General features: G+C 48.3%; 10 protein-coding genes across 10 annotated transcripts; 5 read left to right on the forward strand and 5 right to left on the reverse strand.

Annotated features, from left to right (window-relative positions):
• Positions 1 to 62: 62 nt before the first annotated feature.
• On the forward strand, positions 63 to 718 carry ANOM_009946 (uncharacterized protein; the record flags this gene model as incomplete). Its single annotated transcript, XM_015555202.1, has 2 exons — positions 63 to 418; positions 517 to 718. Coding segments are annotated over 2 exons (420 nt in total), but the record flags the coding sequence as incomplete, so codon positions are not given.
• A 221-nt stretch (positions 719 to 939) lies between these two features.
• Positions 940 to 2,832, reverse strand: ANOM_009947 (MDR family MFS transporter; the record flags this gene model as incomplete). The annotated part of the gene is made up of 3 exons (XM_015555203.1): positions 940 to 1,587; positions 1,644 to 2,450; positions 2,536 to 2,832. The coding sequence occupies 3 exons, from the start codon at positions 2,830 to 2,832 to the stop codon at positions 940 to 942; spliced, it is 1,752 nt and encodes a 583-aa protein (XP_015402458.1).
• A 1,345-nt stretch (positions 2,833 to 4,177) lies between these two features.
• Positions 4,178 to 5,821, reverse strand: glkA (glucokinase glkA; the record flags this gene model as incomplete). Its single annotated transcript, XM_015555204.1, has 2 exons — positions 5,539 to 5,821; positions 4,178 to 5,476 (listed from the first exon to the last, which is right to left on the reverse strand). Exons 1-2 carry the CDS (start codon positions 5,719 to 5,721, stop codon positions 4,178 to 4,180), a joined length of 1,482 nt encoding a protein of 493 aa, XP_015402457.1. The 5' UTR covers positions 5,722 to 5,821.
• Positions 5,822 to 7,083: 1,262 nt separating this feature from the next.
• On the forward strand, positions 7,084 to 8,146 carry ANOM_009949 (Mic19 family protein; the record flags this gene model as incomplete). The annotated part of the gene is made up of 3 exons (XM_015555205.1): positions 7,084 to 7,283; positions 7,509 to 7,566; positions 7,646 to 8,146. Exons 1-3 carry the CDS (start codon positions 7,225 to 7,227, stop codon positions 8,144 to 8,146), a joined length of 618 nt encoding a protein of 205 aa, XP_015402456.1. The 5' UTR covers positions 7,084 to 7,224.
• Positions 8,147 to 8,568: 422 nt separating this feature from the next.
• On the reverse strand, positions 8,569 to 11,321 carry ANOM_009950 (ribonuclease P/MRP protein subunit POP1; the record flags this gene model as incomplete). Its single annotated transcript, XM_015555206.1, has 2 exons — positions 8,569 to 10,881; positions 10,986 to 11,321. 2 exons carry the CDS (start codon positions 11,319 to 11,321, stop codon positions 8,569 to 8,571), a joined length of 2,649 nt encoding a protein of 882 aa, XP_015402462.1.
• A 616-nt stretch (positions 11,322 to 11,937) lies between these two features.
• ANOM_009951 (uncharacterized protein) lies at positions 11,938 to 12,833 on the forward strand (the record flags this gene model as incomplete). Its single annotated transcript, XM_015555207.1, has 2 exons — positions 11,938 to 12,079; positions 12,364 to 12,833. Coding segments are annotated over 2 exons (603 nt in total), but the record flags the coding sequence as incomplete, so codon positions are not given.
• Positions 12,834 to 13,046: 213 nt separating this feature from the next.
• On the reverse strand, positions 13,047 to 13,939 carry ANOM_009952 (peroxiredoxin family protein). The gene is made up of 4 exons (XM_015555208.1): positions 13,823 to 13,939; positions 13,481 to 13,757; positions 13,277 to 13,420; positions 13,047 to 13,211 (listed from the first exon to the last, which is right to left on the reverse strand). The coding sequence occupies exons 1-4, from the start codon at positions 13,870 to 13,872 to the stop codon at positions 13,176 to 13,178; spliced, it is 507 nt and encodes a 168-aa protein (XP_015402460.1). The 5' UTR covers positions 13,873 to 13,939; the 3' UTR covers positions 13,047 to 13,175.
• A 2,200-nt stretch (positions 13,940 to 16,139) lies between these two features.
• Positions 16,140 to 16,928, forward strand: ANOM_009953 (nuclear transport factor 2 family protein; the record flags this gene model as incomplete). The annotated part of the gene is made up of 2 exons (XM_015555209.1): positions 16,140 to 16,226; positions 16,535 to 16,928. Exons 1-2 carry the CDS (start codon positions 16,147 to 16,149, stop codon positions 16,926 to 16,928), a joined length of 474 nt encoding a protein of 157 aa, XP_015402461.1. The 5' UTR covers positions 16,140 to 16,146.
• A 1,488-nt stretch (positions 16,929 to 18,416) lies between these two features.
• ANOM_009954 (serine/threonine-protein kinase) lies at positions 18,417 to 22,385 on the forward strand (the record flags this gene model as incomplete). Its single annotated transcript, XM_015555210.1, has 5 exons — positions 18,417 to 19,009; positions 19,058 to 19,789; positions 19,877 to 21,732; positions 21,787 to 22,080; positions 22,144 to 22,385. The coding sequence occupies 5 exons, from the start codon at positions 18,417 to 18,419 to the stop codon at positions 22,383 to 22,385; spliced, it is 3,717 nt and encodes a 1,238-aa protein (XP_015402464.1).
• Positions 22,386 to 24,133: 1,748 nt separating this feature from the next.
• Positions 24,134 to 26,254, reverse strand: ANOM_009955 (Zn(II)2Cys6 transcription factor domain-containing protein). The gene is made up of 4 exons (XM_015555211.1): positions 26,112 to 26,254; positions 25,658 to 25,918; positions 25,251 to 25,568; positions 24,134 to 25,186 (listed from the first exon to the last, which is right to left on the reverse strand). Exons 1-4 carry the CDS (start codon positions 26,235 to 26,237, stop codon positions 24,791 to 24,793), a joined length of 1,101 nt encoding a protein of 366 aa, XP_015402465.1. The 5' UTR covers positions 26,238 to 26,254; the 3' UTR covers positions 24,134 to 24,790.
• Between the last annotated feature and the right edge of the window lie 276 nt (positions 26,255 to 26,530).

Genomic DNA, 26,530 nt, shown 5'->3' on the forward strand with positions numbered 1-26,530 from the left:
ACACACACACACACACTCTCTCTCTCTCTCTCTCTCTCTCTCTCTCTCTCTCTCTCTCGCTGACAGAAAAAAAGAAACCATTCGCGCTGAACACTATCGCGCTGATCCAATTCATCACGTACGGCGCCATTATCGTACCGCCCAATTTCTCCTGGCAGAGATACATCGAGCTCGGTTCCCGGGGTTCCCCAGCTGGAAGAGAAATGCTAGCAACAATGCGCCTGACCCGGATGACCTCCTGCCTGCGAAGGAGAAGCCGTTCAAGCCGAAACAGCAGAGATCCGGGATGTGGAACTTTGCTGTAAAGTTCCTCTTGGATCAAACCATCGCCGGGGTGTGTAACATTCTCTTGTTCATCGTGTTGATCAACTTGTTGAAGGGGATGGGTTTGGGGAGGGTGTGGGAGTTGGTTTGTGAGGTATGGATTTATTCTTTCTTTCTTTCTTTCTTTTCTTCGTGTTGATTGATATCTTCGTTTTCCTTCTCCGTTTTGGAGGGCGATGCTGATAAGCGTAGGATTTTGGCCCCATCATGATGGCTCGTTTGAAGTTTCGGCCTATCGTGTCGGCGCTTATGTATACTGTTATTCCTGTGGACCGGCGAGTGGTGTTCGGGAGCGCCTGTGGAGTTATCTGGGGGATTTATTTGAGCCTTTATGCCGTTGTTTGAAATGTCTCGTACTGCCTTTAGATTCTGCGTCGTTAGCACTAGGGTAAATTATAGATTCTATTAATTGTTCCATGCAAAGAAGAATCCGTATATACATAGCCTAACAAAGCAAGAAAAGTCCACTTCGCTGAATATCAGACGTGGAACTTTCCCAATATCCTTGATAAAGAGGCAGTACGCCATATTAAATAGATTTTGTAGACTGCATTATGACAAGCATGAAGCGAAACGTAACCCTACCCCTCGAGCAATGGCTAGAAGCAGTACCGCCTAAGCAGCCATCGCCTCAATTTTCTTGCCTTTCACGGACAGCCACTGTATAGGAAGTGCCGCAAAGAGAGCAATTGCCCCTATGGCCACTGCAGCATAGAATGTCTCGGTGATAGCGTCGTTGTAGGCCTCAAGAACTGTAGGTAAGAGGTCCTTCGACACAGCCTGCCGCAGCATCGTAGCCCCTGCGCCAACCACCTTAGCAACATCAACCTCAGGGGCTCTAGCAAGAATGTTCTTGCGCAGTTGGTTTTGAAAAACATTCTGAGCGATAGAGACGAAGAGCGCCCCCCCTAGTGTCTGGGAGAACATGACAAAGGCCGTTGCAGTGGGAACATCGGCAATCGGGAGAGCCGCCTGAACAACAATCATGGGTTGCTGCAACCCTAGGCCCACGCCAATTCCGTATAAAACCTGATACCCAATCCATGCAGCATCACCTGAATCCACATTCAACGTGCTGAGAAGCCCGCCGCCAATGGAGATGAGAATCGGCGTGGCGATCATGAACGGTGTATAGTATCCAACCATAGTGACACAAGCACCAGCAGCAATGGAGGCGACAATCATGGGAAGGAGCAAAGGAAGGTTCATGATGCCTGACCTGGTTGCTGAGACACCCTTTATCGCTTGGAACCAGATGGGAAGCTATGAAAAGCACAAATTAGCATGTGTCTCTGTGACCGTAGCAGGTACGAGCTTACATAGTAGATAAAAATGAAAAATGCTCCACCAATACAGAAGCTGTAAAACGCTGCGCCCCATACATTCCGATTCTTGACCAGCCGGGGAGGCACCGTAGCCTTGTCTTGCTGCCACAACTGTACGCCGCAGAAGGCAATGAGAAGGACCCCGAAAACAACAAAGAGGGCTATGATCCGAGCACTGTTCCAAGCATACATAGTGCCTCCCCATTGTAGCGCGAGCAATACACATATGATTGATGGCATGAAGAGGACAGTTCCAGGGAAATCCAGCTGCCCCATTTGGTTTTTGAAACCAGACTTGTCCTTGACAGACTTTGGCGCCTTGAATAAGAAAAGGATGAAGAAACCGGTCACTCCGCCGAAAGGTAAGTTGATATAAAAACACCATCTCCAACTGAGACGGTCCGTAAACGCACCACCCATCAAGGGTCCGGCCACACTCGCAATTCCATACATTGAACCCATCATCGCAGCGAAGATTGGTCGTCGGTTCAGTGGGACCGTCTGAGCAATGATAATGAGTGCCCCCGAAAATAGTCCAGCTGCCCCCAGACCGGCTATGGCTCGGCCAATGATCAGTGATAACGAGTTCGGCGCAATCCCACAGATCAGAGATCCCAGTTCGAAAATAAAAAGAGCAATCAAGTAGACCCATTTTGTGGAGTAGAACGTATAAAGCTTGCCGAACGTCAAGCACAATGAACATGTTGTCAGGAGGTATGCGCTGCCATACCAGCCCACATCTTCAAGGGACTTGAACTGATCTGTGATCTTTGGAATTGCCGTGGAAATGATAGTATTGTCCTAAGCAAGACAAGGTCATTAGTAAAAATTGTCTTCCAAAGGTCAAGTACAATAGTTATGACCGGCAAGTAATGAATGGACTTACCAAAGCCAGACAAAAGATGGCAAGGGCTAATGCGATGGTAATCAGGCCAAGTTTCCAAGAACTTGGATACTCCTCCTCCTCCTCTTTTTTCTGTGCTTCATCGCTTGGACTAGTGTTCGCCACAGGCATATTGTTTTCATTCTTTACTTCTGGGGCCAACGCAGGGGACTCTGCTTGTGAACCGGCCAGCGTACTCCCTTTCTCCATGGATGGTCTTCCCTCCCTTGCCATGTTGTCGGATACCAAACTGGTCGGTGGCGGCGAGCCAAGCGTGTCTTGCAGTTTATTGTCCTGCATTATATCTATCGACTTGAAGAATCTAGATGAGATGGAAATAAGAGGTTACGAAAGACGAGAAAAGAAAGTAACGTACATGGAAGGAGCGGTTGATGTCGTCAATCTAACGAAGGAAAAGTATAGAAAAGAAGTAAGAGGCAAGAAGGGTCTTCTTTTTCACAGATGAGGATTAACTTTGCCTGCGAGGTTGCCTTGGTGATATAAGACCGATCACTGATTCATTGATGCCCAGTGCCACGGTGACGATGCCAGAAGAGAGGTCATCCAATCGGTGAAGTGATCAGAAACCTCCGCAGCAGCCTTTCTTCAGAACAAGACTGGATTTCCATCTCGGGTTGCTCTGTACTACATCAAAGGAACGGGATCTTTTCCTCCCGACGCCCGAAGGCCCAAGGTATGCAATTGTGATCTAGAGAATACGCTAGAATGTCAGCTGTCCGCTCAGCTGTCCTTGCTCTATCCCGAAATAGTCATGAGATATCTCTTACGTAGGCACCCGATCCAGATTCGCTTCCTTTCTTGCCACGGAACCCTAGTAATGGTCCGTAATGAAGAATAATGAACTATGAAGTTCAAAAAACAACAAAGAAAGTGGCACGGTCTAGACTACGGACGGACCAGCATTGACCCTGCCGCTGAGCATTTTAAATAAGATGAATGACCCGCAGGTCTTTGTAAAGTGGGCTGACTGTTTTTGCAGGTGAATTCCTGGAGCTACCTAGTATGGGACTTCTCGCTTAGGGTTTTCTGCATCTGGGCTGCAGTTTGGCCTAGCGTGACCAATAAAAGGAAGTCAAAAAAAAGGATTTCTTGGCCATTCACAAGAGAACCATCTACTGGTACCACAGTATGAACGAATCTAGGTATCAACCTTATGTGCTCATGGATGAAACTCTAATGTCAGGTACCGTGATGAGCGGGTATTTTGGCGGAGCCTGGGTTTATATCTTTAGGCTATTGGCATTAACACCCCGACGGTTGGTCAAGGCTCTGATACATCAATACTGCTATTAGACTAACAAGGATGCGGTTAAAAAGGGTTTCAAGAGTAGGATTTTTTATTGCAACATATCATCCGTTCCATGAGAATGCTAGTTAACGCCATGAGAAAAAAAAAAGAATATTGTTACACCCTCCTTCCCAGCCACTCTCACTAACTCCAGGTCCTTTCACAGTAAGCCGTCCCTGCAAATTTGAGCACATGGCCTTCGCCGCATGAAAAGCGGCTAGGGAAGGTGAAGATACAGTAGTCTTCACCGACAGTCCGAGGTCACCCACTCAAAATGAACCATAAAAACAAGGGGGAATAAAGTTGAGATCATCGCAAAGTGTTAGTCATAGACCGCTACTGGGCCTTCATCCTGGCTTCTTCCTTGCTAGCCACCAGGGCAATCAACGCCGCACCAACACCACTACCATCCTTCGAGATACCGATGCGCACCTTCTTATCGCCGGCAACGCCTACCTCGGGCACCTCACGCAAGGCGTCACGCATGTATCCCTCAAAGTTAGGGTAGAACTCGACCAAGCTGCCGTCGACACCAACGTCCACCAGATCATCGGTCTCGAGTTTCTTGGTGGCGATAAGGGTGGCAGCAAGAGGCACGGCGCTCAGACGAGCAGCGCGCTTGCCAATGGCATGCACGATTGTCTTGACAACCTTGCAGTCCGTGGTGCTGGCCCCTTCGATCTTCAAGTGGTCCTTCAATGCCGTCTTGGTAGGCTCCATGCTCTCGCTATTGTCCGCTTCAACCAAGCTCAGGAGGCTGGTGTCAAGGCCCCATTGACGGAAGAGCGTAGCGTTTTCTGGCACAACCACATCCGACGAGGCGCTGGGCTTGAATAGACCCAGAGATTCATTGCGGTGCAGATCAACCAGGACACGGCGCAGAATCTCACCGAGGAACATTCCAGAAACTCGCTTCTCGAACATCTGGATGCCAGGGTTGTTGCTCTCCTCATCTAGCTGCTGGTCGTAGACGGTGTTGGGCAAGACACTCAAGTGGTTATCAAAGCTACCCCATTCAGCATTGATGATCATTTCACCCGTTGTCTTATCGTAGTCGGAATGTTCGATCGTAGCCATCTTAGAGATCTTGTCGAGCTTCTCGACGTAGGCACCGTTGGTACCCGTGCCGAAGATGGCACCCAGGAAGGTTCCCGTTTCACCAGGGGAGGTGTATGAACGGGCCATCAGGGTTCCAACTGTGTCATTCACAAGAGCGGCCACGCGCACGGGGAGCTCCAGAGCATCGAGCGCACTTTGCAATAACGCGCAGACATCATGGCCAACGGCGTCGGGAATGTTGAAGCCCTTCGTCCAGCGAATGAGGGTTCCCTTGTTGATGCCGACCTGGCGCACGGGGAAACTGAAAGTGAAGCCCAAATCAAACAATTCTTCTTCGCCCTTTCCTTCACGTCGACGTTGGAGATGGGCTTCAAAGTGCTCGTTGTGGTGGATACGCAGGAAAGCTTCGATCTGGCGAGCCAAGAAGGTGAAGAGATCCTTGGAGGTGCCGGAAGCCATCAATTCACGAGGGATCATGATTTTAGACTGTGTCAGAGAAAAGGTAGTGTCGCCGTGTAGATCTACTGAGCACACGCGAAAGTTGGTACCACCAAGATCTACGGCTAGGTACAGTCCCTGTCACAACAACGGTCAGATATACAATTGTGATGTAAGAAACAGGTTCAAAAAAAATATACCTTCTCTGTGCCATTTGGTACTGAGGTAACGAACGTCGGGATTTGGCTCAGAGTTGTGCCCTCCTTGCTCAGTCCCTCATCCATCTCCCGGATGTACTCTTTGACCCCGCGTTGGACCCCCTCGGCGGGGAAGTCGAACTGGCGGGCAATCCGCGCAGCCTCGTCCAACAAGGCGGATGACATTGTGGGAAGCGGGAGGAAACGGAAGTCGGATAGTGGGGGATTAGAGGGTTTTTAAAGAAAGTTGATAGAAGGATAAGTAGAGGGGTAGCAGGAAGTGAGGTTATAGGAGGGAACAACACGAGGAGATGTGGAGGGGTAGAAAATATGGCGGGGGGGAAAGAAAAGGGAAAAAAATTATTTTCCTGGAATTATATAGGTTGCATGGTATGCAAGCGATAATATTGAGGGCGCATACGTAGGGAAGTGACGAAGAGGGGTCGATGAGGTCAGTCAGTGGGCCAGATTTAGTTCTAAAGACGTCGAACCAATGGGGTTTCCGGGTTCGCCAGCGCTTCTCTTCACTGAGACCCTAGAATTATTGCATATTTTCCCGAACGTTTCGGGCCCCAATAGATCTGTCTTAGCATTGCATGGCGTGGATGCAAATGGAAGCTTGATGGTAGCGAACCCATACCATGACGCTATGAAACCGTGTGGGGGGTTTTACCGGTGAGAAACAATGGTTAGGACGGCGTGTAGACACGGGGAAGACACGGAAGGGAAGGAATGATCTTTATTGGTGGTGCAATAGACGAGGAGAATACTACCACCGATGTATACTAGTAGTATACTACAAGAATGGCCTTATCACGTCCGATGTGAGCGTTCTCCGTATGGAGTACTAGTAGTCTGGGGTGACATTTAGAGGCTGACCTGCATGGTGGTTAGGTGACAGAAGGTGGGGAAGTGTCTGGCAAAGTTACGCCGATTCCTTATTCCATGGGTGTCGAGTAACTCCTCCCCTCTCAGTAATTGTGCCTCTCTCAAGAGTACACCGCTAAGAAATCATATACTCTTTGTTTGACGCTTTGTATACACAGAGGAAAAAATCATCTGCCCTATTTTCACTTATCAGAAATACGTATTTCAGCCACTGATGGTACCCATGATCACGCTACACTTTATAACCTGATCCTATAACACTCTAGTCCTTGATTTGGATTCTCTGCTACTTGAAATTACCAACTACTAAGTACCACTACCGAACAACAAACACGGCAACAATGGTTACTACACAGTACAAATCTCGGTCACGGTACAGGGTTACATTCCGACCCGAACAGGCCAATTGAGACGCATTGAACAACAGCCCCCATGTAATCGTTTCAGGCCTAGATCAATCCTAAAACGCAAAAGAACTAGAAATAGGGCCGAGGGAGCAAAAGAACAAGAGAAAGACCAAAGAGTACACATCACTTGACTCCATACTACTTCCGTGCGCAAGCAGCAGCATACAACAAATGACTAAGCGTCACGTGATGTACACCGGCGGAAGTCGGCTGCTGCGTTGAAACGGCGATATGCGAACTCCTCTGACGACCTTGGAATTGCCCAGGCCCTGCTGTCTCCGCTGTCTTCACGGTGTTAAAATCGGAGCTCTACTCAGGCACCGACAAGGACTAAATTTGTCTTCCTTTATAAAGATCCAAGGGAAGGGATCAATTTTCATTAATTAAACACATAATGGGCGCCGGTAGCTCCAAGCCTGACGCTTCGGCGGGCTCGAAACATGTTTTTTCGAGGTATGTTTACGTTTGAACTGTCGGTCAATTGCTTTTTGGGTGGATATTTTGCCAGTCCCGGGTATGAAGTAGGGAAGAGACGGGCATTATTCGTACCTTAAATGAGGCAGGACACTTCACGCCGGATAATGGGTAGACTCGAAGAGGGAGACGGACCAGACACATTTCCCCCCAGATACAATGCGGCCTTCAAATCGAGTAAGCTAACACTGTTGATTTTTATAGCGGTGGCCCCGTCCAGTTCTCATCTAATCTTGTCGACAACCTCCAATCCAACACCGAGGTACGTATATATCCGCCAAAACACTTTCAGAGGAATTACCGAAAACAGCCAATTGGCAGCCAAAAACTAACCAGAATAGACGGACTCCTCTCGCGCAAAGAGCATCGAACTCCAGATTCAGGCCCGCGTAGCTCAAGAGCTTGAACGTCTCCGTCAACGCGAGCAGCAGACCCTTGCTGAGATCGAGAAGCGCATTGCGGAATCCAAAGACAGTGCTCCCTCGTCGTTCTCTTCTACACCAAACGTCAGCTACCCCCCTGGCTCGCTGAACCTGGACGCTCCCCGGATCCCCTTCGCAGGCCGCGAATACACCCCTGCCCCTGTCCCCGAAGCGCAGCCCATCAACCGTGATGTGTCCCGTGACTCGGTGAACACCGAAATCGAGGAACTGCGTGCTAAGCTTGAGGGCCGGAGAAAATTGGTTGAGATCGATGAGAGCGTTGAGAAGGCCAAGTCAAATGTCGTGAGCTGCTTGCGTTTGAATGACCGCCGGCCTTTGGACTGCTGGCAGGAGGTGAATGCGTTCAAGAAGGAGGTTGCCAAGCTTGAGGAAGCGTTCGTGGACCGGGTTGTTGGTTAGATGACGAAGTGAAAAACTATGTGTGTGTTACTTGACAATAGATTCCTCAGATCTCTCGTGTTATGTTGTGTGTATATGTTCCTGTATGTACCGGAATTAGGCTCAGGCTGTGACTATTACTTGCGTGCACTTTTTGGCCGCTTTATCGAGGTTACTCATGGTTTTAGTGGGTATTTTAAGATGGTTTTTTTCATGTCATGGAACTGCGTATGCCATGTGCAGTCTATTTTGAACATTTGAAACCGCCAACTTAGTGTATCAATACATATGGACAGTTTTTCTCATTTCGTTATCACCTGTAGGGGCAATATGGATATAACGCGTAGTTAATTCTACATCTGAGATAGAGTCTGAACAAGGAAGAGAATCCTGGGCATCATATAATCGTGAGATAGCTTTCTATACCTACACAGCACATGCATTCAAGCAACCTCCCAATAACCCAGTCTTCCTACCCTCTCACCCGCTCCCCGAACGATGCACATGGTTCTTTCTCGAGCCTTGCACTTTCCGAGGGCAGCTGGTGTGACCTTCGACATCTGTATCGAACCAACTCCTGTGCCCTTACCTGCAGAGAGATTGAAATTCCCTGTTGTTATAAAGCCGATGAGGTCTTCTTCGGACGGAAGGGGCAAATGCTCCTGATGGATATCTGTATCGATTTGGGCAGATAGAAGAGCTGCAGCGAGACGCGCTTGGGGGTCTGAGCTAGTGTTGGAAGATTCTCGGGAAGGTGACCTAGCACCAGTCGGTTTGGCTGATGCAAAAGAAAGCCATTTCTGACGAAGCTCTTGGTTGGTGGTAGGTAGACGGTAGATTCGAGCTCGCGGAGTAGGGGTGCCTCGATTGAATAAAGAAACCCGTACAGTCGCAAGAGCTGAGTTGTCAACACTCGAATTCTGGTCTCTGAGTGCGCGGTCGGCTTCGACTGGCTGTAGGTGGTGTATACCGAGCGGAAGACCACCCGCGAAGGCTTCCTCATCCTTGCCATCGTGTCTTGTAACATTTTCGCCCTCATTCTCCGGTTTCTTATATTTTTCATTGTGATCGCTGGCGTCAGGAGCTCCAGCACCCTGGACCAGTCTTTCCCAATCACATGCCCAACCCTGGCCAATCTCGCCTTTCTGGTCAGTTCCCAAATCAATACTGTCGAATTCAACTCTTCGTCCCTTAGGCCGTCGTTCCCATTCCTTCTTTGACTGTTCTCGGTCACGCAAGCCCCATTCCCACCCAGCGCGTGTGCCAGGAAAATCACCGGGGAACCAAGGTTCTCCTGCTTCAAAAGCAAGCTGTTGCTGCTCTTTTAAACCACCAAGTCTCGGGTTTCCGCCACTTGAGAGAGTATAATACATCAACGCATACCACACCGGAAGAACGCACTTCCAAGGGAGCAGTACAGTCCAGCTACCTGGAGCATTGTTATCCTTCGTTTGAGCTCTGGGTCGAGTTGCAAGGAGCATCACCGGGATTTGTGGATCAGTATCTCGAGGAGTCGGAAGGCGCCCAGGTCCAGCTTCAGCTCGTCGCCGATTGATGGCTTTTTGGCTTGGCAGTTGGCGCACGGCAGCCAAGCGTGCACGACGGTCAAAAATAGAAGGCATTGTTTGTGTACGATCAGGTGCCCAGGATGACAAAGTCATAGCCAGGTCTTGCATGTCCTTCTCAGAGGAAGGGGGTCTCAAAGTTTTGTGTGGGAAACGGAGACGAGGATCAGATATGGAAAATGCAAGAAGGGCATTTTGTGGGAGAGATGAAGGATTCGAGACGCCCAGTAGAGAGTTCCACGTAACTTCCGGGGTGTTCGATGGTTTATCGTTCTCATTCAACTCGACCGGCCTCAGCACCGCTAACAGAGCTTCAGTGGAGCCCGGACCTGTGATATCAATGCTGCCAATTTCGAAACGAAGATCTTCAATCATCACGGGAGGGTTCTGTCTCTTCGAAACCTCGAGGAGCTCATTCCACAATTGTAAGAACGCAGACGGGTGTACTCTGATAAAAATTTTCTTCTTATCTTTTATGGAGTCTTTGTTCTTTGCAGGTTTAGCATTTTCTGCATCCAACATTTCAACATCTCCCATCTTTTCCTCAGCACATCGAATCAAAGTGACTGGCGCAATAGGTCTCCGTGGCCCATCGCGCTCATAAGTCCACACCTGCAAAGCCCTTGTTCCGGATCTCCATTTTTTGCCCTTTGGGCCCCATACTTCATTCCCGTCAACGCCAACGGCTCTCAGAACACATTCTAATGCGCCTTCCGTTCCCTCCAGCTGAATGGTAGACATATAGCTCATATCCCAAGCCACAGCGCCCCTAGCGCCCCTTGCCCGGTGAGACGGTCGGTAACTCTTCTCGGTTGGGGACAAAGGAATGGCGAATCGCCACAGAGGATCTTTAGACGTAGCCATGTGGGCTCGTTTTGCATGAAACATGTGCGTAGGGAGCCACGTCTTGCATCTTTGCCGCTTCTTGAATTTGGACTCTGGCGGGGGTGGGCGTGAGAGCTTATTTTTCTTGATTTTAGGGACACGCGGAGCAATATCAAATGAGTGACTGCCCGCCTCTTCCAGCGACTTCTGGTCCTCTTTATCACGCCTAGCTTTCGAATGAGCTCTCTTGGCTTTGGTCTTGGAATTGAGGTTTTGGAGACGTCTGGCGGTTTCAAGACGGATGCGCATGGCCTCTGTTGGTTTCCTCCGACGTGCAGTTACAGTTGGTGTGTTATCTTCCATCATCTATTCAGGTCACAGATTTTTAGCAAGATTTTCCACATGGCTTAGTCTGAGCCCTCACTGGGACCATCCAGTTCGTAAAACAATCAGATATAGTTCTAGCATACCTCTCTCTTCGCCCTTGCCCTCAACCTACTTGGCACCCTCTTCACATTGTGGCTGGCCGTTCTCCTCCTCAACGATCGAGGTACTTGCTGGAACGCGCGACTCGTCAGGGCAGCCTTCGATCGCTGCATGCCCGACTCCAGGGCACGAATTTCGAATTCACGAGCTTCGAGATATGCGGCAACATCGAGTTCTCCTGAAGCAGAAAGGGCAGATTCGGCTGACTGCGCAGCAAGTGTGCGGGCATCGAACGTTTTGGCGCGCTTCCGAGCTGCTGCGGAGCCATTTTGTGCTCCTGCATGGGCGGACTTGCGCTTCGAAGCGGGGTTGAGGGCCATTATGGCCAATGGAGGTGCTGGAAACTGGGCAGGACGTAGTTAAGAAAGGTATACGATAATAAAGGAAAACCAACTCTAGCTGTCGAAATAAAGTGGCGCTAAATGTGGTCTGGAATTAAAATTCTATGTCATAGCTGTAGGAAAGTGGTGCTCGGAAAGCTTTAGCGCGTCACACGCCAATGATAGACCGCTAGCCTGCTTTTAGTAAAAGAGCATAGGCCCGGCCCCGGGCCACCATATCGCAGCCAACGTGTGGGGAAGTCAGGATGCGAAGGTACTAAAGTTAAGTCTATTGCTTCAAACAGAGTCTTTTCACAGGAGAAAAGGTAATTGATTCTTGTCTGCCTAAAACTAGCTGATCTGTTCCTTTTATTTCTGCCCTTCCTCCTCCGTTCTTTATTGAAAGAGGAACTACTCCGTAGTAGTTGGCCGCAACAATGACACCACATACTATGTAGGGGTTAATGTCTACCCTAAGGGAATATCTTCCTTTGTGCCTGGTAATAAAAAGGTACGAGTGAACTATAGATGGGCGTACGGGGTGAATATGTCCTCCCTAGATATGTCACTGCGCAAATTCAGTCACAGATATTCCTCAGCAGCAGCCTCCTCCTAGCAATATTTTTTGGGAATCACCAACTGCCTAATTCTTCTCTTCAAACAAATCAAGTCATCCCGAGAGCTTGTGTATACAGACATCCCCAAAAATTGGGGATGGGAGATTGTTGATCATCTCAATAACACTATCGAGAGACCTTGTCGGTAATAAGAACATTATACTCGAATCTACACTCACTTAAGCTTAAATTAATCTTGTTATTTTCAGGAAACATTACAACTCAGTTAAAGGAGTCTTTTGTGTTCGTGTCATGCCCGAAGAAATCCATGACTGCCATCAAAAGTGGTGGCACGATCAGTAGTTAAAATGGATCTCAACTCTACAAGAGACTAGCAATGACATGTCATACATTTGGCCTGGCGTCGGAACCAGTCAGTATACCTTGTTCTGCTTTGTGTACTGCACTGTTGCTAATATCTACAGCCTTCAGCTCCTTCCAGAGCCCGTACGTGGGCTGCCGTAAAGAGCCAGATTTCTTCCTGCGATCAGACAGCATACGTATGCCCGAATTCGTTATTGAAACTGGCTGGAGTGAGTCTTGGAGCAGACTACAGCATGATATGAACCTGTGGCTTGTCGGCGGCGCTGGAGATGTTGGTGCGGTACTGTTGTTGAAATGGAAACGGATTGGTGATTCGAACAAGGCCCGAGGCAAAGCAGAGCTTTATGCTTTGGATCGAAACGGGATTCCAGTCATGGAAGACTCAAAGGTACTGTACTCGAATCCTTTCACACACTCTCTTCTATTGCATTTAATCAAGCATGGGTCATATTCCCTATGCCATCTCTGCCCTGTGGCACCCCGGAAAATATCTCTATCTCGCGACGCCTTTTACTGGGCCCAGGTTGCCAGGGGTCACTGGACTGGGACATCAACGACCTCCGCCGGATAACAATTACTGCCCTTGGCTTTATGGGTTTGGTGCCAGCCTAAATTAGATATTGCTAACCAAAATCTCACAACCTCCTCCATATGGGTCCTTCTATTCCAAAGAGAATTAGTCATGGTTAGATCTTTGGAGACCGGGCTAACGGAGCTAATTCGTACTACGCGATATAAGGTTATTGATTGACATCATACTACGGACAAAGGAAGAATGTTCACGATTTCATAGCTTCGTTATTTATTGTATCTCTAAAAGTGGGCTGTCTATTTCTAAAACATTAACCCCACTGCTGAAACGCCAGCATCCTCTAGTAGTCCCACGTCATATTCCTTATTCCTGTTGATGTATTTAGAGGTTCTTGATGACGGTCTCAGCGCGCGAGAACTGCGATGATAGTGAGCGTGTGTTCAATTAAACAGTCCAAGAGATTGCAGCCGATGGACACTTACCTCGAGGTGGTTCTTGGCGGGCTCAAGAGCAGCGTAGGTGACCTTGCCGTGGTCAATGACGATGGCGTAGCGCTTGGTGCGGCCCTCCTCGTCAGCCCAGCCGAGGCTCTTGGAGAACTTGGCCTCGGGGTCGGAAAGGAAGAGCTATAAGGCCAGTCAGCAATGGAACCTAGTAGCTAAATGTGATGTAGGTAATGAACATACGATGTCGTCGTTCTTGACATTGTTGGCCTTGGCCCAGGCGCTCATGACGTAGGCATCGTTGTAAGCAAGGACAGCAACAACGTCGACACCCTTCTCACGGATCTCAGGGAGTCTCTCCTGGTACTCGGGGACGTGGCGAGCAGAGCAGACGGGGGTGAAGGCACCGGGAAGAGCGAAGAGAATGACCTTCTTGTCGGCCCACTCCTTGGAGGCGTTGTAGTTGATGGGGATACCGCAAGCGTTGAACTCCTGAGCCTCGGGGGTGTAGGGGATGTAGCTTTGGTAGAATATTAGTATCAACACAAGAAGGTTCAAAGGGTGGGATTAGGAACTTGAACTTACGAGAAGACAACGTCGGAGGGGAAGCTGTCACCGGCCTTGATTCCAGACATTTTGATTGAATTGGTATGTGAGATTGAGTTGAAACTTAAAAAAGAGAAGTGGTTGTGGATGGGAAAGGGTGTTTATTTATGTGATGTGGGTGATGCGGAAAGTCAGAAGAAGAGAGGAGCGAGGGGCAGGAGCATGTGGCGGTTAATATATGGTAGGTTCCCTTTCGGAGATCGCGTCCCACGGGCCGTACGAGGCACACCTAAGGTGATCCAAACCAGAAGGATGCCGAATCTTTTCGATTGGAGGGCTTAGGTGTGCTGTATTATCAAGAAGACCGCCCGAGACTGAAATGCCCCACTACCCTTTACTCATGGTTACCAAGGTACGTATTGATCCGACGAATCTTTTTCACTTGCCTAATGAAGTCATCCCGGGCCCCCCGTACGGAGAAAGTGAATTGCCATCCTTTATGCCATGTATCTTACTTAATCCTTACTGTACCTCCATTCCATCTCCTCAATGATGGCGTTATGGGATCTTGAGATGATGATTGTTTGTGTCCCAATGGCGAGGAAGGTGGATCTAGTAAGCCAATTTTGAGCCAATCGCGGCTATACCCCGTATGCATAGCAACCACTTCGGTAGCCTTTTTCCTTATCTAATTGCTCTCAGGCGTGTTTGTTCCGAGACGGCTATTGTCCTCCGTACGGAGTATGACCAAAGGGGAAAAAAAAAAAAGGGACCTTGATATCTCCGACTTTCACCGCCTACCGTCTGCCCCTCGTTTTCACGTGACTGGCGCATGTACAGACAGTGGCGTAGCTTTATTACGTTTTAATTTTCTTTTAAATAAAGACAAAAGTGCTATATGTCATGAAAGATTCGGTTTCTATTTTCCTGGTTCATGAAAAACCAGGTCAAAAGTAAGATTAGTACCTAGTAAACTAAGTTCGACTATCTTGCCACTCGGACCTGAACAACTTCGGAGGCATCCGAGGGGCGGAACCATCCCGAGAGTGAAAGATCTGATAAGATTTGTCCATCTACTCGTAGGAGTTCCATCAGGGGGAAGCTCAGTTTTGAAGAATTCGGTCATTCGCCGCCTTGAAGCACCAATCCGTATAGGTTCCGAAGTACAGGTAACCTTTCAAGACTCCAACACCCAGGGCTTACATAAGGAATAGGTCTACGTTGGGGCAAAGGATATCTAGCCTGGTTCGGGATTACACATCAACAAGGTTCTAGAAGCAATACGCTTTCTTATCTGGACACGCTGAGCCAATAGTTTGTTAATAATTCCACGACTTCGAAGATTACTAACCGCACCAGGAACTGTCTAAAGGGGGGCGGGGAATGGCCACGTCCTTGTAAGGCTGTATCTTTCATGACGTTTGTGTTTGCGTGAATATCCGTCATGTTTATTTATACGTAACATTCATGTGGTATGTTGTCAGTAATTTAGCGTCTTGCGGAATATAGGCATCGTTAATCTATCTTGGATTCTCTATAGCTAAGTCTCAAAGGCCGTTGCAGTTCGAGGGCATGTATATACAAATATATATTTTGGCAGAGAGTTATGTACCGTCCCCAACATAGGTACCAACTCACAAGAGATGCAAACAAAGCTTTGATACTACGGCAGCATTATACCTATATAGCAAGCAATTTTCTCTTTTTAAAATGAAGGGAAAAAAAAACCTTAAGGTGGTTTATAGGTAGCCTGGTACGCACGCCTGCAACATATCACGAGGTAGTTGAATTTGGCATATGTGCTTTATGGTTTACCTCACAGAAGCGAGTACCTATACTCCAAGGAAATGAGATGTTCCACCTCCATGTATACCAATTAATAAAAGGATGTAGGTGCATATAAGTCAAAGTGTACGATTTCGAGAGCCTAGTGCTGCCGCTCTGGAAGCTCGTACAGACATATAAAGCCTGTAATGATGTCATGTGGCAAAGATGACTCCATACACAGAGCTTTCTCTCCATGTACTGTGTATTTGCCTCATACTTTGCACTTTGTATGTGAACCTGATGTTCTTATAAAAATTGTAGTAGTTTCGGAAAAGCGCAGTTCTGATGTCGAGTACGCTTCAAATCCCGAACTCTATGTATCGGCCGAAAGATGTCAAAGTGCAACCCCATAGCTTTAATTGAACGTACCTACATAAGATAAGACTAAAACGATAACTTGCATAAGGCTGACACGTGACAAGGCTTATATACATGTCCCACATTACTTACTAACGTCTTACTGTGACTCAATCTGATGTACGCACACACTGCCGAGAAAGGAATTATACGCTGTTGAGGTCGTGCTTTAGATCAATATGGCTGACATCAAACCACCGTTCACCGAGGAGTCGGCGAGAAAGAAGGTCAAAGCAGCACAGAATTTGTGGAATACCCAGTAAGTATGGTCTACCTTGAGCTCCAACAACCATCCCTCTGGCCCTTCGTGCTTGGTCTTAAATGTAGGGATTTCATGGCATTTTATCCCATGCTGGCACGAGGGGCTATAGTTATCCCCCCATGACATGGTTTTGATGTTTCATCCCTTGCTCGTAGTTATGCGACCACCTCGTGGCTCAATTCATCTGTCTCCACTTTATTTGCATCGCTCTTTCCCCTTCATACTCTCTTTCAAGTTTCAGTCGCATTGGTACAGCTTACTGTACTGAAAAACCGGTCGCCTTCTACTTACAATATGTGAATTAGAGACCCAGTACGTGTTGCTCAAGCCTATACACCAGATTGCGTTTGGCGCAATCGTACTTCATTTTTCTCCGGGACGGATAATATCACCTCTTTCTTAACTGCAAAATGGAAACGTGAAGCAAATTACAGGCTTCGGAAGGAGCTGTTTTCCTTCACTGACGACCGTATTGCGGTGCAGTTCTGGTATGAATATCAAGATGTTGAAGATGGGATGCGCTGGAAGCGCTGCTACGGCCTCGAGGACTGGACCTTTGACCGAGAAACAGGAAAGATGAGGAAAAGGATGATGAGTGGTAATGACTTGGTCTTGGGACCTAATGGGAACGGAGAAGGGAGGTGGTTTGTCGATGGTGTTGATGTTGAAGATGTGGTGATTAGTGAGGAACATTGGTGATGGGCTTAAAGTCCAGCTCTTATTGCACGATTCGACTCAACCGTTGCGCAATTTTACAAAAGTGACATGCCAAGTCGATGATGACAGCGACCTTCCCTAATTTCCGACATTTTTGGCATATTGATTCACACGACGTACCAAGCCCTGGCTCATTATTTTAGTTCGAAACTAGTTTACCTGCCAGTTGGGTGCTCGGCATCTTCTTTGATTGCCCAGAAGAGCTTAGCTTTAATGGACCTCTGGGAACTTATCTGCAGGTGATGAGCATGCCTGGAATGTCTCATTCGCGGTATTAGGATCCTCGTACCTCTCGTTGAATGTCCTCCCTCCCTCCCTTGATTCAGAATCCCTCCCCTCCCCCTTCCCCAACCCTAATGTTGATATTTTGCCATCAAGGATATTATTATGTAAAACAAAACCGAAAATCCAAAGAAAAAGAAAAAAAGAAAGATACAGATGTTGACCACTTCATGAGATAATGCTTTTACTGTCGAGAATCTGCAGCGCTTTTGGAAAGCCCAAAAGGAGGAATGTAAACTCGACTGGAACCAGCCACTGTAGCCTGTCAGCGTTGACCAATGTATTCGATAACCAATGACACGGGCAAATCCCTGGTGGGGACTTCTGTATGCTACGCGGAGCAAGGGGTGTGCGCTGGCTGTTTACCACCGCGATTCACCTTTTCTGGTCCGCCATGGCCAGGTATACTACAACTGACTTGTGCTCGAGTACATCTGAAACTTCTAGAGTTCAACCTTGACCAATATAGACTTTGTATGTTAATCAAATTCGAGTGAAGCATGCTCCCCTCTCAAACCTGGAAACATAGAGGGTTAATGTAGTACATTCCAGAGAGTGAGATCTCCAGATGCCCGGGAGACCTGAGGAATTCAAAGGAAACAAACGCTTCAACTCTCATTCCGCGACCGACTTTGAACTCAACATGGTATGCTCTAATCCAACTAGCGTGCCGTGTTTGCTATGGGTGGGAGTTGGGTATGCTCCCTGGAACCCTTGGAGTGGAAATCACTCTGGCGCGTTGAAGACTGTCGGTTATCCTTCTCAAGTGCTCTCTGAATCGCCAATACAACAACAGTCCGACTGTATACTGGCGCCAACCCGTGTCGCCGATATACCCCACGCTCTCTACCCGTGCACTCGCTAATACGTGTTTGATTTTCAGCTTGGAGATAACTAACCTAAGGCGACTCAAAGCGTAATTTGCAAGTCCGCGCTTCTATTTTGTTAAACGGGAGTTCCTGGAGCTAGTAGGTATAGTTACAGTCTATCACTTTTCTATGTGGCTTTCAGAAATCCGCGTCAATTATATTTCCGTCTGGTCAAGGTGAGCCGAAGTCGCCTACGTATAGACGGAAATCTGACCCAGAATTTCTATCTAACGATATACAGTTTTATCGAGGAGAATTTCCACATGTGGCCTGGCAGTGATTGTATCCAAGCGTCGTGTTAGCCTGCGGTTACATGGCAATGGAACAAAAGGCTGCCCCTCTTAGTCCGGAGTCCGTACGAACGCCTCTTGTCGATGTTAGCAACAGAGTCAACATTTATCCCAGCCCAAGTTTGGTACAAGAGGAAGGATCAATGGGGGACCTCCAATATCTGAGCTCGCCACAGCCAATGTCTATAGTGACTAGCCCACCCGAACAGAGAGGATATGTGGATAACAACTGTCTTTCGCCGACGGCGAACGTGAAGACTTCATCTAAGCGGAACTCGACCTTGTCAGCGAAGTCAATCATTTCAAACCAAGGAAAGCGCAAAACCCATATCGGACCATGGCAACTGGGGAAGAATCTTGGGGAAGGCACAACAGGTCGGGTGCGACTAGCTAAGCATAAGTATACTGGGCAAACTGCGGCAATTAAGATAGTGTCGAAGACGTCTGCGGCGATGACCCAGAGTGTCAGTATTGCAGCAATGGACAAGAGTAGAGGGCTTCGCGGTAAATCAGGGGCCAGGCAAATGCCATCTGGAATCGAGCGGGAGGTCGTTATCATGAAACTTATTGATCACCCAAACGTCGTCCGTTTGTATGATGTGTGGGAGAATAGAGGCGAAATGTAGGTGGGCCTTGAGGCTTCGATCATAGCAGTACTGACATCCGACAGATATCTTGTACTCGAATACGTTGAGGGCGGGGAGTTATTCCACCACATAACAGATAATGGACCACTTCAAGAATTCGAAGCAGTGAAGTTGCTCCGACAGATCCTTGCTGGCCTTGGATACTGCCATCGCTTCGGTATCTGCCACCGAGATTTGAAGCCGGAAAATATTCTTTTGGATTCACAGGGCAACGTGAAACTTGCTGACTTTGGAATGGCCGCTCTTCAACCGGAGGGTTATTGGCTTAAAACATCCTGTGGAAGTCCACATTATGCTGCCCCGGAAATCGTTAGAGGTGATAATTACCGCGGCGATATGGCTGATCTCTGGAGCTGTGGTATTATCCTATTTGCGCTACTAACCAGTTATTTGCCCTTTGATGGCCACGACCTAAGTAGCACGTTGAAGCTGGTGAAAACAGCCAAGGTTGAGATTCCACCGGATGTGAGCTACGAAGCGGCGGATCTCATTCACAAGATCCTTCAGAAAAAGCCAGAGAAGCGCATCACTATGGCAGATATTTGGAAGCACCCTCTTTTGAAGAGATATGAATGCTTAGACCCAGTAATGTCTAATCCTCGTATAGGCCCTGCACCTCCGTGGTCTGTGCAGGAGTGTGGACCGCGAATTAGCAGACATGAACTGGAGTCGGAGTCTGATATATTAAGGAACCTTCAAACATTATGGCACGACGTGGAAAAGGAGGTCTTGATTAAAAGAGTATTGGATCCAGAGTAAGTTTTGTTCCCTACGATATAGCTCCGCTCTCCTGTTTGATTCGTGCAAGTAGAAGTTTTTCTTGACTGACAAGCCTACAATAGACCGACTCTTGAGAGGATGTTTTACAATGCTCTAGCCAGGTTTAGAGATGAGCATTTGGAGAGCTGGCCAGGACAGTCTCTTGAGTACTCGGCCAGTGACTATCACCATATGTCCAAGGATTCAAATGAAACCTTCATCCAACGAGATAATCGCCGCTCTAGAGGATCCCGACGACGTGGACAAGTTCCCATAGGCAAAGCTGGTCAATTAAGGAGCAATGCTATTCAAGAGCCAAAATCCTGCGCAACTGTGGGAAGCTATGATCCCTTCCGCTCACCATGTCATATTGTGCCCGAAAAAGAAGGATATACCCAAGTCACAATCCATAGGGACCTTCCGGACAATGCAGGCAAGAGGGAAGATTCTGATGGAATTGCAGAGTCAAGCATCATATCTGAGGAAGACTTTAGAGAAGAAACTCCATGCCCCCCGAGCTCTCCTTTTGCGATTGTACAGAACAAGAAAAAGCCGAGCTCTCTGAAGTCTTTCCACTCAAGAACCTCACATGTCGGCAACCGACGGCAACTCAACGGTATGACAGCGCCTCGTTCTGCAAGCTACAAGCGAAACGTTTGTTTCCGCCACATGAGAAACCGTTCACATGGTTCAACAACCGCAATAAAAATGAAGAGTTTCCCTACCAATGTCCCAGATAAGGACATGAGCGAGAACAGTCTGGTGTCCGTAGACGCCGGCCCCTTCGCTGATCGGGAAAACAGCCCACTTTTGCCTGCCCAACCAGCTGTGGTACGAAGGCCTGGTGTTGCGTTGAGGGCGTGCGCCCCTCAGAAGAAGGTGCGCGAGTCTGACTTTATCTGGAAGGATGATACACGCCAGGTGTCGCATGAGCTTAGCCAAATCTGCGAGGAGGCCTTTAATCGCGCCTCACTGTCAACAGGCTGCACGACAACAAGTACATGCATGAGTGCAGAGACCCCCGCGACATCGGTGTCTATGGCTAGTCCTGAGGCATCACATAGTCGTATTGCTACTAGCAATTCAAGAGTTCTAGTGACACCACCCCCAAGATCCTATACTGCTGCAGAGTTGACTGAAACGCGGCGTAAACTCATTGCCCATTCCACACAGGACGGCACCGAGGGCGTACCTGGATACCTTGTACCTGTGATCAAGCACCTTGATCGTCTTATCGAGCAAGACAAGGCGCGGCAGCGTGAGCAGTTCTTTACTCCCGAGCCTGCTACTGAACCAGCGGCACAACCTAGCGAACAGTCATGGGATATTGGTGGTCTGCCAAAAATATCAGAAGAGCGCCATAACCGACAAAGCAGCGGAGGAGGACAATATAAGCCGTATCGACCTGGTCTAACAACAAGCACCGCCACTAACACAGGTCGTCTTAACCGGAATGGCGTAGGAACTATCCGAATGGTCCCTCAAAGTTCTGTGCCTTCCTTGGAAACTATTCGACCTCTAACAATTCGCAAGAAAAGCGAAGAACCATCTTCTAATGATCATCACGAGCTATTTACGGACGGCTCCAACGAGGAAGACCTTGCACCTTGCAGATATTCTTCCTTAAACTCCTTCTATCCCCGTCAACCTTGTGAGCTGGATCCAATCGCAGAAATTCCGCCAAAGTCAGAGAAGCGCAACGCAGCGCGACATCCCGACAACAAGAAGTGGTCATGGTTACCCATCAAGTACCAGCCACCTACAGAAACCGCAATCAAGAATCTGAAACCGCTACACCCAGTCGACAGAACTGTCACTGTGCATCCTGTTGCAGACAGCTCAACCAACCAGCCAGAGACTCCAGGAGGAAAGACCAAAGGAGGCTTCTTCAGAAAGTTCATGAAGGGGAAAACAAGTAACCGCAAGCACACTACAACAGGTCAGTAACGTCCAACAAATATCCTATGAACATCACCTGACAAACCTATACCAGACTCCCAAATGACAGACACAAAACCCACACTCAGGAACTCCACAGAACATGCTCGCCTGGTGAACGCCGACAAACCCCTCCCCCAGAGACCTGGTACCTCACGCAAGCCCGTGAATTGGTTTGCACGCATGTTCCAGTTCACCCCTGCCACCAAGGCCCTCGCACTCAACACCTCAAAAATGAAAGGCAGAAAGGAAGTGCACAAGATTCTCCGGGAATGGAAGCCCTATGGCATGAGCGTCCATTACGACAAAGCCGACGGCATAATCCACGGGAAAGTCACCAGATCCAATTGTAAGTCAACAACACCACACCTCTCCACACACACACTTTCTTAGTATCCTAACCGTCACTCAGTCCGCCGGATCCGCCCCGTCGCATTTTCCGCCGAGTTCTACACTGTCCTCGAAGACGGCCGCCGAGGCAACCTTAGTCTGGTCCGATTCAAGCAAGAAAGAGGCGCAGTCTCATCCTTCAACCAGGTCATCGACACCCTGGACATGGTCATGAAGCAGCGCGGCCTGCTAGTGGAAGACCCAGTTCGTGCACAGCAGATGATGAAGGTCCTGGATAAATACCAGGATCCCCAAGGGAAATGAAATGAGTTCGCATCACTTAGCACCTTCTCCCTCCATTTCAGACCTACTCACTTTTTTCCCTTACCCCAAAACACCATGTACCAACAAGCAAAGTGCAGAAGCACAAACATTTGTTCTAATTAATACCCTATTCACATTTGTCCTTGTTATAATTCACCGGATCGGTTTTCTTTGCATACATGATATCTATCAGGTTTTGACCTCAGCTGCATGTTTTGAAATTACCGGATGGAGTCTGGTCTCTCGTTTCTAATTCTCAAATGTGTGTCCGTTTCTGTACCATCCATTTCTCGCTTCTATGTTCCTGGCCTTGTCTGTATTTTTCCTTTAAACCTATTTAAAAACCCCATTCGTTACACATTCACCCATCTCTTATGTCTTTAACCAACCCACGTTCGTTCTACACCGGTCTCAACCTGGAGCCCAGAATACACACTTCATGTCTCATTGCAATCTCTTGACAAATATCCCTCCTCCGTTCTCACGCAGTCTTGTCTCTTCAGACAAGCAAGCAATTCGTCTACTATGTCCTTGGATCTACCAGAGGATGCTTGCCGTTCGTTTATGTTCCATACTTGGTTTACAGGAAACGTCTCACAATAGGTTAGATAGAAATTAGGTTAGATAGGAATGAATCAATTGATATCTTCATTTATTTTCTGCTTCTCCGAGGTAGATTGTGGGAATGGTCTAGGTGCCATTGGAGCCTTGTAGACTGGTGTTCGCATGATACGACCGTACTTCAAGCCATCTAGATCCCTGGATCGCTCATGGTAGATAGATGATATACAAGGAAATGCTACTCTAATGGCATAAAAATACTATTAACCTGCTCTGTACTATAAGTCAAGAAAAAATTAGACTCATAAACCGTAGCATTCGAAGAAAAAGTATGCACAATGCAATATAAAAACCAAAATCAACAAGCATTGGAATCTGCGAGTCATAAAAGATAGAAACAAAAATTGATCAGACAGCCTCCCAAGTATCACAAAACAGGTTATGACGGGAAATAGAAAGACGGGGGAAAATAATGATAAAAAAGATGACCTCCTTTTTCGCAATGGTAAATACCTTGATCACAAATAACAAGCAAATCGCAAACAAGCCGCGAAATGGAACATATCATGAAAGTACAACAGAGAGCCACCCGAAATGTATAGGAACACTAAGAAAGATGAAACAACTGCCGCTAGAGAAAAGAATTGAAAATGGTCCATCAAAAGAAAAAGACGAGAGGTAAATGCAGCAAAATCCCACCCCATGATTGGTTCCGTGATAGTCGACGCTGAAAGGCATCCATTTCCAGTGCATACAACACTCATTTTCCTAATCCTGCTTGAAACATACTCACCGATTTGGGCCACTTTTCCAGACTGTTCGCATACACAAGGACAATAGAATTTCTGGGATGTACCAGAAAATTTTGTGCGGAGACTGCCTGTCAAATCAGACCCAACAACGCCGCGATAATTGGCATCTCAGGAACAGAGTCAGTCAAACAGAACGGCCCCGCAACGAGGGTGAGAATGGTTGCAGCGGCGCAAAGTAACCCTTAAACGCAGTGATATGGAAGACTGGATGCCCGAGAGAAAACAGAACGGAGATAACGACAGAAAGAAAATTCCATTAGTGGGTTGCCCCAGTTAGTTTATAAAGCCGTGATGATGTATTTCGCAAAGGGAAATTTAGGTGATAATAAAAGAATTGCGAGTTATCGACTGTCAAGTGCGAGGCCCGTCCGATTGAATCCGCAAAACTGACAATCCGCACTACCTCATTGGCAGTCATTGATGACCGACAACTCCCTATACAGATCGTGCAGCTCATAACACTCTTGCATCTCGTTTCCATGGCTTCGTAGCAGTCGAAAAAATGTTGTTATTTGTTGTTTTTCTTTTTCTTTTTTTTCTTCTCTTCAAATATCCCTTCCGCTGGAGGTATCGTTACCACTTCCTTCTTGCGAACGACACTTTTTGGCCTCATCACCGTCATAGCCTGAGCCTGAAGTCGATCATCCACCCGGGTACTTGTTAGAATCTTCTGTCGTCGCCGTATGTTGTTTTGTTCCGTCCCGTCATCGGTCCAAGAGGAAACAGGAGGATGCATCGTTCTCGTATTGTCATGACACCTCTCTTGCTTCAATTTTGATGTTTCCCCCTCTCTTCTTCCCCGTAGCAGACGGCACAGTCGTATACCTTCCAAAGGCAAGGAATGCTTGCATATGACGTGTGGAGGACCGTGTGGCCAGCACACACAACCTTCCGCGTCAACCACCAACGAAACTGAAATCGATATCTGCAGCTCCATCCCGTCTATTCGCGCCAACTCTTACTCATCTACCCCAGCTCCCACCCAGACCCATCATCGCGTAGCAGGAGTATCGAGAATGTGCCATGGAGGGCTTACTGATTCAAGCCCCGCCGGTTTAGGGCATTCAGCATATCACTGTCAGTGCTGGAACGGCCCTGGCTGTCTCCTGGATTCAACATGTCACGAACATTCAGGCCACCACGAGACGAGCTACCAGGAGTAGAAGTGGGAGGGGGTGTCATTGCGCTTTGACCAGGATGCATAGGAGGATAGGGTGAATTGTGGGGAGACGAGGAGTGACGATTATCGTACGGGTACGCCGACTGCGGAGAAGGACGTCGATCGTGCTGAGGTGGCGGTGGATAATATGGACTTGAGGCAGAATGCGCTTGATATCCTGGCGCAGATGTTGCCGGCGTTACGGGTGCCAGATTGGTTGGATCAGGATACTCGAATCCGGAGCCGGAGCCGCGACGGCCAATAGGTCGCTGTTTGCAAGGGAATCAGTGAGTAAAGGGTGCCCTTGACGGATAGGGATGGGCTGGAACTTACAGGATCTTGAGATGAGAGAGGTGGGGGTGCGCTTCCATAGGGATTCTGATACATTCCCTGCGGCGGGGGAAGTGTGGCATCCGGTGCAGCTTGAGGTTGTTGTTGGGGTGGTAAAGGCTGACCGTGGGCACCATAAAGCATTACCGGGGCACCACCACGTGGTTGGTTCTGTGCGTTTCTCAGGTGTGGGTAGGCAGCATGTGCAGGAACAAAAGCTTGCGCCTGGGAGGAAACTGGCGTGAACATGCACTCTTGGTTAAAGCGGATACAGTTACTGCAACGCCCATCCTGAGAGCTTTCGAATCCCGAGCACCTAATCTATTTACCGTTATAACCACCGTCAGCTCACAACTGCCTACTCAAAAACCGGACAATCTAGCCCATAGCACAATACTGTAGAAGCATACCTTCCGTCTCCGGCAGTAACGACAAGCGATAGCTGTCCGCTGTCGTGGAGCGGCAGCTTGGTAGACCACTTGGGGCGGAGGTGGTTGAGCGTAAACATCTGGTGGGCGATAAGCACCAGGGGGCGGTGGAAGGCGGTAGGGGTCTTGCGGGCCCTGAACATGCGGATGAATGGCAGCCATGTTTGGCGGCGGCGGATATTGTGACGGCGGTGGAGGATATTGGTGGTCCGCAGTCGGTGGAGGGTACGAGGCCGGAGGATACTGGATGCGACCACTGTGTCAGTGACCGCAGACTCAATTGCGAAAGGCAAGAATCGATGGAAATGGATGAAAAGATGAGGCTCCAAGAGACGGCGAGGAAGGAAGGGGAGGCTGATATATCACAGCAAAGAGGAAACGGAGCAACCCGTCGGCGCAGAAAAGGTCAGTGTTGGTATAAAAGAGTGAAACATACAGGGTATTGAGAGGCCGGCGGATAATGAGCGGGAGGGTTATCCTCAGGTTGACTAGTGTTCCACTGAGGAGGTGGATACTGTCCCTGTCGATTAGGGTCGCTGAAATCGTGGGGGTTGCTGGACATTTGTAGTCGAGAGAGCGCGAGAGGCTGCTTAAGAAACGGAACGAGACGGGGGTGGGAAAAGGAAAAACAAATGCAGGATGATGTGAGAGTCGAGTCACGTCCCGCGGGTTGTTTGGTCGAAGCTGCTGGCTGAGCAGGGATGGTTGTCCGTATGTATTGGGTGTATGTATGGGGGTTATTGGTATGTATGTATGTATGTAAAGGAACGGAACGGCCGATCGTATGTAAGTATGTATCGGGGTATGTATGTAAGTACGGTACGTCTGTACGCAGTACGCAGGCCAAGTGTGTCT

This window comes from Aspergillus nomiae (assembly GCF_001204775.2).
Source record: "Aspergillus nomiae NRRL 13137 chromosome Unknown contig00436, whole genome shotgun sequence".
In the NCBI taxonomy this organism is placed as follows: Eukaryota; Fungi; Ascomycota; class Eurotiomycetes; order Eurotiales; family Aspergillaceae; genus Aspergillus; species Aspergillus nomiae.